We start from the raw sequence: 10,921 nt of genomic DNA, 5'->3' as shown, positions 1-10,921 counted from the left end.
TTAGGAGAACAGCTAGCCTTGGGGAAGATCCAAACTTCAAATTCCAAATACGAGTTCCATTGAATGCTATTTTAAAGCTAGATTATAGATCACTTTAAAGAGAGCCAACAAGACATATATCTGAAACAGACGTAAGACATGTGAGAAAAGATTATGCTGGACTTTGGCCCTCTAGCAGGGCAGGCGGCAACCCTGGGGCACGGTTGAATCTGAAGGAGGTCGAGAGTGGAAACCAGTCTGAGATAGCTGCACTCAACACAGACAACCTGAAGCAATGGGTCAGGCAGGACAAGCAGGTCTGGACTGGAAACCTTGGGATCACCAGCTTAACAAAGTTGCAACCTGGACATTATCTGGGAGCAGTATGGATACAGATATAAGAGGCCCTGCTCTCAAGAAGCTCGCATTCTGTGGGAAACCAACAGGCGTGGCCACTCAGGTTATACATGCTACGCAGCCAGAAAAGGCTGAGGTATGGGATAAAGAAAGCTGGCAGGCAGGTAGGTAGGTCATAGAGATGTTCTCTGTAGCAGACAGAATTCCATAAAGGAACCCAAAACTCAGAAAGCAAGCAGGCTAGATATGTCAATCACACCTTATCACGAGTTTAGACAGGCCCGATCAGGACGATAGTGACATTCAGGAAAAGTGAACAAACACGGCCTTGGGCATTGACAGCAGCACAGAGACTGTTATGACGGAGTTTTGGTTCTGGGACTCCCAGGGTGGGAAAATGGGCTGTCTGTAGAGCAAGCCCCTCCCTCACGTCACTGAAGTCTGCTGGTGGCTCAATCTGTTGCTCGCCGTGGAGGTGAGTGGCCTTGGAGCAGTCTTTCTTCTTTAAGACAGGTTTATTTTTATGAGCGTTTTGTCTGCGTGTGCCACATGTAGGCGGTACCTATGAAGGCCTGAAGGGGGCATCTGGGACTGTAATTAAGATGCCTGTCATCTGGGTGCTGGGAATGAACCTGGGTCCTTTAGAAGAGCAGACAGTGATCTTAAGTGCTGAGCCATCTCTCCAGCCCCACAGAATGGTCTTTCCTAACATATTTCTCAGACTCATGTCTCAGAACTAGGGGAGTTTGTTGAAAAGGAGCCACATTTCCATATCCACCCAAGTCCTACTGAGTCAATCTCTGGAACTAGATGGCAAAGGGGGAATGTGTAGATGGCCCTCACAGCCACTAAGCCTCTAGGCCACTCAGTATAGGAGAAAACCACCAGAAGACAACGTGTAAGGGTCATAAGAAACGCTGTGAGAGCTAAGGTTGACAGAAACCAAACACAACCACTCAACTCAGAGGGTTAAGGAGGGGACCTGTGTGATCAAAGGCATGCAGTATGGCTGTGAACTGGGGTGAGAAGACATGGAAATGCCACTCCCAGCAGCCCCCTTTCTCTTCTGGTCAGGCCTATCAGTACTGATTCCTCAGCTCTCAGACTGCACTAGAATGTTTTTAAAGGGATGGCTTCAGATTTTGAGAAAATGTCTGTTAGTTCTAAAAAGGAGGAACCAAGAATAATGGAGTGGAACAACCATTACTGGGACTAGCCGGCTATAAAGCTACCTGTCCCCTGTGCTACAGGTCTAGATAGCTGACCAGAGTGCACACCTCAACCTAAGCCATCACTCCAGAACACAGTTGTCACTAATAAGTCACTGGCAAGAGTTATACAGAGGCATGTTTTAAAATTACAACAAAAGACCCTTGGTGAGTTTGAAAAATATAGCTGACACCATACATTGATTTATGAAAAATAAATTTATTACATAACACCTTGTTTTTAACAATGTTCAATTTCTTTATTCAGAATACTTGTGTCATTCATGTAAAATAGTTGGATACAGTACGTTGTATGTTATAGCTTTTTATTCTCCCCTCAAAAGTCCTAAGGCTCTCCTACTCCCTCTCCTTTGCTGAAGTAAGGGCACCCTAAAAATATGCGAACAACCTCTTAAAAAGAAAGTTAACTGAACAAAATTGTAATAGCACTACACTAGGCAGCTTCAAATCAGGACAGAAGAGTGCGGACTGACGCCGTGCCTCGCGGAGGTCGCCGTGCCTCGCAGAGGTCGCCACTCATGCTTTTGTAATCAGAAAGCATGCTCACAAATCAGCAACACCACGAGGGAAAGAAAACACTGTCTGCAACAATCATTTCAGCTTGCCGAACCAACAGGCTTCTATCAATGACAACATATTTAATTACTATCAAATAGCAGCTTTAAGACCAGTCAAGTCATAGGTTGAAAATAAAAACAAACCTCTAAGTTGGAAATTAATCTTTGGGAGTTCTGAAACCTGTCAGTAGAAACTATGTGGTTCTTTTGTACTTTCAAAACAATCCAAGCAATATTCTTGGTCATAAAACACTGATTTATGTAGAAGATGAATCAACCCACTGATAAGACACTAAAAAGAAAGGTGTACCAAAATAATCTTTAAATCTTGGTTATTTTGTTAACATAATCTGTGTTTCAAGTACCAGTTAAACCTTGCGTCTGTGTGTACTATTGGTCAGGTCACGCTGTTACACTGAAAGTCACCACACACGCGGACAAATGCTCGCCCTAGCACATTTCACAGCTTCAACTGCTACAGACTGTCACTGAAAACTATGCTTGGTCAGTCTGAACCATGTCAAGTAAACTATGGAAGTAGCAAACCCACAACACAACTGTGCTAGCACTTTCATTTCAAGTCTAACTCCAAACTTAGGTACAACCTGGAAGCTACCACCCCAATCTGTGACAACTGGTGGAACTCGGCTACTGGACATTGTGAAGATGTGGTTGTACAGTACATTCGCATGGCCCACACCAGGCTCCCGCAGAGTGCCGCAGCCAGTCCTGCAGCATGAGCAACAGTGCACTGACAGACTCCAGCACAGCTCAGTACCGATGTGTCTGATGTGAGTACTGTGGAGGCTGCTGGGAGGTAGCTGAGTATCCCATGCTGCTCTGGGGCTGTGATGTGCTTGGTCCAGGGTTGGGATAAGCAGCATGTGGATTGGAACGCTGGAAAGAAGACGGGGGAAAAGCGTGATTCAGGGACTTCTCAAGGTAGCTTGGCTCCACGCCATCAAGGCTGATAGGGAAGGGAATCTTGTTTCAAAGAAGCAAAGATGTCAAGGTTTCTGTAAGGCACTAGCTTTAGAATTAAAATAATAAAAACAACTAAGCAGCAACAAGCCCACAAATGGCCCAGAGCAAAACAGAGCAAAAGCAAACAAAGCTCCCAACTCTTCCCACATCAGCTTCTCTCCAGGAAGGCCACAATTAGGACATAAATGGCAATTCTGATCACATCTTGCGACATGAGCATGAGGCACTTAGTGTGTATATCCAGAGTATGTAAAAGCTCGTAGGCGGGCTTGAGAGATGGCTCTGCAGTTAAGAACACTGACTCTTCCAGAGTCGGTCCTGAGTTCAATTCCCAGCAACCACATGGTGGCTCACAACCATCTGTAATGGGATCTGACGCCCTCTTCTGGTGTGTCTGAAGACAGCAACAGTGTACCCACATACATGAAATAAATAAATAAATAAATAAATAAATAACATTTAGCCAAAAAAAAAAAAAAAAAGCTGGTAGGCATGGTGGCTCTCTGTAATCCCAGCACTTGGGAGGAAGAGACGAGATCTGCAGGGGAAGCTGGCCAGCTAGACTAGCTAACATCTGCAAGTTCCAGGTTCAGTGTAAGACACTGCCACAGTAAATAAGGGAAAGACACCTGATGTCAACTTAGGGCCTGCACACATACACACGCACACACCACTCTCTTACATCCATATGCCTGTGTGCCCGTACATATAAACACGTACACAAGCTCATACATTCCTCATGAGCTGCATTCTACCATGTAAGGGCACTTACTGCTCTGTGAATGACAGCAAGAGTGTCAATGAGGATAAGAACAAAATGAAAATTCCCAGCCTTGTCTGTACAGGGCTTCCCCAGGCAGGCCACCATGTTCAGAACACACAGCCATTCAGTCTTCCCACAGCTTCACCTTCTAATTACTGTTCCTACTCTGCTGCTGCTGCTGCTGCTGCTGCTGCCGTCTGCAAGCATTCTGTTCTACCTTCCTCCCCACACTTAAGACACAGAGAACATTCAGGTCTCTTATTCAAGGCTGAACAGAAGTAGGTGGGATCTAAGAGCCAGTGGCCTTGATCACTCTTCTGCAATGCTCAGAAACAAAAGCAGCACTGGCTAAGTTCAAGGCACACATGTTTAAGCTGACTTACCAATTTCATTTTATAGATGAGAAACACTAAAGCCAAGTGTTTTTGCTTCACTTTGCACACATGCATGTGTAAGCCAGGGGTGATGCTGATTGCTCTCCACTTTACACAGAAGCAAGGCCTCTCAATTGAACCTAGAGCTCACTGACTTGACTAGGGTCCTGTCTTTGCCTTTGAAATGATTGGACCAATAGGGTACAGATGGGCCACCGAGCCTCCAAGCACTGACATGGGTGCTGGAGTCTGAATGCTCCTGGTGAAGGGACTTTACCTGCTGCACTGTCTCCCAACCCCAGCGGATATGCTATAAAATGTCACAGGTCTCAAGATACTGGATGGCCAAACTTGGACTTTCTACTCCAAGTCTGTCCTGAAAGCTGATCCCTTTTCTACTCTCCATGTCTGTAGACTTCCATCCCTATAGCATTCCAAGCCTGTATCTTTCCAGGAACACCAATGCTACTGTAGACCACACTGTAACAGATCCTTTAGAAACCCCAGAACAACGGGTCAGTAGGAGCCACTTGCAGTACCTGATAGTCGGAGGTCATGATGAGTCCACCTGAGGTAGTGGTAGGAGGGACAACTCTCACTTTCTTCAAGGGGGGCCCCTGTGCGTGGCCGCTGTCCTGGTTCCCTGGATGGCCAGTTCCATTAGTGTGGTTATTGCCCTGCTGCTGCTGCTGGTTCTTCTCAATTGGTTAAACAGAAAACACAGTTCAACTCAGGAGGAGAACAGAAAGTGGCTGCACGCCAGAGGCCCGGAGGCCACGCAGACGGCACTACCAATGGGGAGGCCACGCAGACGGCACTACCAACGGGAAGGCCACGCAGACGGCTTTAACACTTACTTTGTCTCCTTTCTCATCAGGCTCTTCTTCTGTTAAAAATTCTCGTTTGGGATACGGGATCTGACAACCGGCGAAAACACTAGTCACAAGAAAAGAGAAGAGAGCTGTCTCACGGGCTGCCTGGTATTTCCAGTGCTTCATTTAGGTGACTCACTGTCACTTTCTAAGAAGACGGGACTGTGTTTCCATAGTTACAGAGATATAAGCATCTTTCATGCGAGTCTGATGCAAAGAATCCTTTAACCAGTGACACTGCAGTAGGTGGTCTGAAGGTCCATCTCTGAGTAACCTCGTCAATAATCACCAAATAGGACAGCTCTCTCATCTACTACCACTGTTCTCAGTGCTTTATCTGCCCTTCTGTGGTTAAAACAAAAGATGATAAAGAGAAGGCAAGTTTATTTAGGACTGCTACTCCAGAATATCAGAACCCTTGACTGCAGGCAACCCCACAAAATCCTAGCAAGGAGAAGGAGCCATAGTACAATGAATGCATCACTGAGTAAGTGGAATTCATTTTAGCAATGCCTCTTGACCACAAAACCAAAAATGGCATTAGAGTAGAGAAGCTCTGTTTCCTCAAGTCCCTCAGAGGCATGGCAACTTAGTGTGACAAGAGGAGGAAGCACACTTAAAAGATGCCAGTGCACAGGAAGTCAGCAGATCTGCCACTTACTCTGATGTGGGAAGTGGGTCTTCTAGGAAGTAGGGGTCCTGCATGGCCTGCTCTGAGGTAATTCGCTTTATTGGGTCCATAGTGAGCAACTTCTGAAGCTGAAATCACAAGTCAGATATATCAGAGCATGCTCCCACAGAAACATCCAAGTCTACTCCAAACCCTGACTCACATTTTATCAGTTGAGGGTACTGGGCAGGTCAGTTTACCTTTTTATAACTGTATCTCTCCAGGTGGAGAATAAAAACATCACCAATTACTATAGTTTGTTTTCAGTATTAAATGAATTGTGATGGTTCTTTAGAAAGAACCCTAAGTGTGAGTATTGTAGCTACACTTAGCTCATCCCTGCCACATCGAGATGCTATACTAGTGCGAAAATGCAGCACTATCTGCAATGTTTGTTTCTCCCCACCCCGTCTCTTCCCCCTCCCTCTCTCCCCTTCCCCCTCCAAGACAGGGTTTCTCTGTCTATCAGCCTTGATTCTCCTGGAACTCAGAGATCCATCTGCCTCCCTCCCAAGTGCTAGGACAAAGGGTATGCACCACCGCTGTTCTCCAGGAATGTTTATTTCTAACGTGATGCAAGAGATACCTGAACAATGGCCTCTTGCTCTGATCTGCAGACTTCAGAGTACAGCACAATTGCTGCAAGGCTGAGAGCTGAGCCCTGCTCCCACAGTCTGATAGAGAGCTGAGCCCTGCTCCCACAGCTTGATAGAGCTGAGCCCTGTGCCCAGAGGCAGATAGAGTGTGTGTGTGTGACAGACAGATAGACAGACAGATGTGAGCAGGAATCTAAGGACTTGTGTTTCCAACAAGTTTCCCAGTTGGTGTCTATGTTGCTGGACTGGGATTGGTTTGAAAAGTAATAAACCAATAAACAAAGATTTAAGGGATGATGACTCATAAAGGACAAAAGGCCTTACAAATATCTTTGTTTGTTTGTTTGTTTGTTTGAGACAGGGTTTCTCTGTATAGCCCTGGCTGTCCTGGAACTCACTTTGTAGACCAGGCTGGCCTTGAACTCAGAAATCTGCCTGCCTCTGCCTCCCGAATCCCGAATGCTGGGATTAAAGGCGTGCGCCACCACACCCAGCTTACAAATATCTTTAAAATGCAGAGATAGTAGGACTCATTTAAGATACCAATACTTTCAATAAAATCAGACAGAGCTGGGGTTTGGCCTGAAAGTAAAGTACACATGAGGTCCTGTGGTTAAAGCCCAGAATTAAAGAAACTATTTTTCTTTTTTTAAAGATTTATTTATTTATTTATTTATTTATTTATTTATTTATTTATTTATTTATTTATTATAAGTACACTGTAGCTGTCTTCAGACACACCAGAAGAGGGTATCAGATCTCATTACAGATGGTTGTAGTTGCTGGGATTTGAATTCATGACCTCTGGAAGAGCAGTCAGTGCATAACTGCTGAGCCATCTCTCCAGCCCGAAACTATTTTTAAAAATCAACAAATAAGCTACAAGGATGGTGTACAGCTCCTCCTGCACCATGCCTGCCTGGATGCTGCCATTCTCCTGCCTTGATGACAATGGATGGAACCTATAAGCCAGCCCCAATTAACTGTTGTCCTTTATAAGAGTTGTCTTGGTCATGGCATCTGTTCACAGCAGTAAAACCCTAAGATGGTCTCTCGGGTTCTGCTGCTCTCAGACTGCAAGGAAGGCATGGGCTGAGGGATAGGCCTGGTAATCCCAATAATGCCTTTTGACCAGTATTTTGTTAGGATCAATAAGTCTTAGATCATGAAGGTTCCAACTTAATTTCCCAATTTGAGCCCTGATACAAAAACATTTGAATAAATCACTATCATATATTATATATAACGTGGTAACATAGCATGCTAAGTGTTGCCTTGCAAAATATGATAACAGTCAGAGGATGGCAGAGAAACAGAAACAGTCGAGGGAAAGAGACAGCATAAGTCAGGTCAGAAAAGCTCACTGCCCAGTGGTTTAGCTGCTGTGAAGGAAAGTCAAGGAATTCTCAGCTAAGACTCCAATGGATTGCATTTTAAAAGATTCTTAGGCCCAGTGAAACACATACTTGCATAGCCCTCCTTGGATATATTGTAGCCCTTCTGTGAGACACAATCAGTTGTAGTCTCACAATGGACAACTATAAACCAAGTGAGCAATGGCTGGGCGAGTGTGACCACCCTGTGGTGCACCAGCCTGCAGAGTTTAGCCTGCTCTGTTTACATGACCACATGCCAGCTCTCCAGAACAAGGAATAAGCAAAGAACATTCAAGACTCAAATTTATGAGGTAACTTGGGAGCTAAAATTTTATAAACCATCTTTAAGTAGATGACAGTCTAAAATTGGTGTATTATTGTTCAGGGTAACTAACGTGAACAAGGCTTTATTTAGATTTTATTCCCAGAAATGCACAAAAACAACTACAATGGAAAACAATTTAGATGTGGTTTCTGAGTGGCAGGAAGACTTTCTGTTGGTACTTTCTATAACTTTTAGGAATTCCTCTGAGATGCAAGGGTTCCAAGCAAGCTGCTGTCTCAAGCTTACTCACCAAGTGGAATGCTTTACTATCAGGTTTAACTTTATGCTTTTCCATATACTTGATAAGGCTGCAATTGGTATACCTGAAAGAGAAATGCCAGGAAACATCCCCATTAGATTAGAGCTGGTTTACACTGGCTGATAGCTTCTTCCCACACACTGTCCTGACCATAACCACTCATCAACTATGCTCTGAGCAGCATAAAGCCAATTGTATTCTTCATTCAATATCCACTCTAGTCTTTGGATGTTGTTTTCTGAGGTTTCATGTAGCTTAAGCTGGCCTGTCCACTCTGTGTAGGATGACCCTGAACTTCTGACCCTCCTGCCTCTACGGAGAGGGCTGGGATTATGGGTATACACCACTACACCCAGATATAATAATGACTTGATTTTTTTTCTGAGACAGGGTGTCATGTATCCCAGATTGATCTTAAACTCACTACAGAGCTGAGCATGACCTTGAACATCTACTGCTACTAGTTAGGATTGCAGGCGTGCACTAAGAACCCCAGTGGGGTTTTTCCAGGTGCTGGGGAATCAAACCTAGGGCTTCATGTATGCTAACAGGTACTCTATCAACGGAGCCACATTCCCAGCCCCAAAGTCACTCCTGAGTGGGTACTCATGATGAAATTCAAGACAACTTTATGAACACACCCTGGAGGCATTTTCCCCACAGGAATTATTTTAAATAACATTTGTGCCAAAGGTTTAACTTAGCCTTACAGTAAGGTTGTCATTATCTTGTCCTGTATAAGTATTGGACTCTGCCTACCCTTGGCCTTGTACCTAATTAAGTAAAGTGAAACATTCACTCTTTTCTAATTAAAACTTGCTTTCAATTGTATATACTTTAAATGGGTACACAAGTAGCCATACTCAAGGTTTGTAAATTTTTTTTAAATTTCTTTGGCTTTCCACTTCCCACTAATATCTGGCTTCCAGAAAGTAGTAAATAGGGGAAGAAATGAAATGACTTTCCCTCCTCAGCTGCTAATAAGAGCCACCTCTCTGTTAGCTTATTATCTTACAAAATGAGAAATAGCATCAAACAGTATTTACAAGTAAGTAAAACTCTTCAGTAACCTTAAACAAGTGCTGTGGCATGCTGAACATTTAATTATATTGTGGCTATTCTGGAAAAGTTAAAATCACAAAGGGTCCATTTTCTTTCCAACTTACGTATTTCTTCTGAAATCTTTCATTAATGTTGAATGTTCGGGCATCTTTTTTATATCTTCCCAATCTTTATCTGTGAAATACATTGATAAATATTTATGTTGCCTAGGCTCCTAGTCTTAAGAATGCTAACAAAGATTACTTTGAGAGCTTTCTAAGACTGGCTCTCATAGGAGTGCTCAAGCTGCAGCTACACCCTGTGGCCTTCTGGCTGGACACTTGATCACGTGTCAACCTACCCTTGCTACTCTGTTTCATAAAACTTGTCAGTATTTGTTCTATCACTAGAAGGAAAAAAAAATCACAAATAAATATTTGTTATTAAATGGTCCTATTTATATTAGTAAACCGTTATTTTTTCTCATTCATCAAACTTGTTGGTTCTATCAGCAAGCATTCTTTTTAACTGAGAGAGAAATCTAGGCGCTTTTCCCTGACTGGCTCGACACACTTCTCTGGATGGTAGGCAGCCCTCCTTTCACATTCCTAAAGCACCTCCTGACATTCTCGTGGCAGATGCTGGGGCCCAGCACGGATACTGCTATCTTGGCTACTCCTAGTAGTATACCGTTCAACACCATGTGAGGGATGGGGACAAGAACAACTGCTCCAGGTAGTCGGGGCAGCACAAGTACTAAGGACATATGCTAGCTCAGCCACCTCTTGGAAGCTGCCAGTGGTGAAACCAAGGGTCTGCTAGGTGCACAGCACTATATACACCAGCAGCTGAGAGCACGGGCCATCTGTCCTCCAGACATCAACCAGTGCAAACGAAGTATAGACTTCAACTTGAAAATGGTATTTTCTCTTCAACTACTTGTTTGTTCCAGTTTCTCTGCTTTGCCAATGTTTCAGGCTAAAAACCTTAAGGTGACCATTTAGTTTCCCTCAATTATATACTTAGTTTTAAAGGTCATATATTTGTCCATTCTATTCCATTCTTATTGTGTCTTTACGGCTGTGGTATTGTTATAGGTAGCTGGTTTCCTAACTTCAGTTAGACCATCCTACCTGAGTTTTTAGTGTTCCACAGCCACACTAACCTTTCTTAAGCAGAGCCCAGGCCCTGTCTACAACAAGAGTCTACTATGGATCCTCGCTCGCTGGCTGCTGTTTGCTTTCCTGGCTTCTTATTAACTAAGGCATCTGAACTATTAAACCCACACCGAGAATCATCCGGGCTGTGGTGCTCATTGCTTCCAATCCCTGCCATGTCTCCTTCCCATGGGCCTCAGAAATAGTGAATGAACTTGGATCTAAGAAGGAAGAAGTATTTCCTTTAGCCACTTCAACCATGTCTACTTTTAAAAACATCTAAACAATGTAAATGCTTAAGAGGGCAAGAGTCAATGTCTATCTGCGTGCCTCCCTTCATCCGTCTGTCTGTCTGTCTGTCTGTCTGTCTGTCTGTCTGTCT

At 44.0% G+C, this 10,921-nt stretch overlaps 1 protein-coding gene across 10 annotated transcripts in view; it reads right to left on the bottom strand.

Annotated features, from left to right (window-relative positions):
- Positions 1-1,744: 1,744 nt before the first annotated feature.
- Cdk8 (cyclin dependent kinase 8) overlaps positions 1,745-10,921 on the bottom strand; it is a 70,862-nt gene continuing 61,685 nt past the window's right edge. For 9 of the 10 annotated variants that reach the window (XM_021186622.2, XM_029533950.1, XM_029533954.1 and 6 more), the window contains 6 exons: positions 9,508-9,577; positions 8,333-8,405; positions 5,777-5,874; positions 5,101-5,179; positions 4,783-4,941; positions 1,745-3,019 (listed from right to left, as the gene is read on the bottom strand). In XM_021186622.2, coding sequence (XP_021042281.1) covers positions 2,894-3,019; positions 4,783-4,941; positions 5,101-5,179; positions 5,777-5,874; positions 8,333-8,405; positions 9,508-9,577 — 605 coding nt within the window. In that variant the 3' untranslated portion in view covers positions 1,745-2,893. The remainder of the gene's footprint in view (positions 3,020-4,782; positions 4,942-5,100; positions 5,180-5,776; positions 5,875-8,332; positions 8,406-9,507; positions 9,578-10,921) is intronic. The other variant, XM_021186623.2, reaches the window with a different exon arrangement.

Source organism: Mus pahari, chromosome 23 (genome assembly GCF_900095145.1).
Source record: "Mus pahari chromosome 23, PAHARI_EIJ_v1.1, whole genome shotgun sequence".
In the NCBI taxonomy this organism is placed as follows: domain Eukaryota; kingdom Metazoa; phylum Chordata; class Mammalia; order Rodentia; family Muridae; genus Mus; species Mus pahari.
The sequence above is the reverse complement of the archived record's forward strand: the minus strand, read 5'-3'. Positions and strand labels throughout refer to the sequence as shown.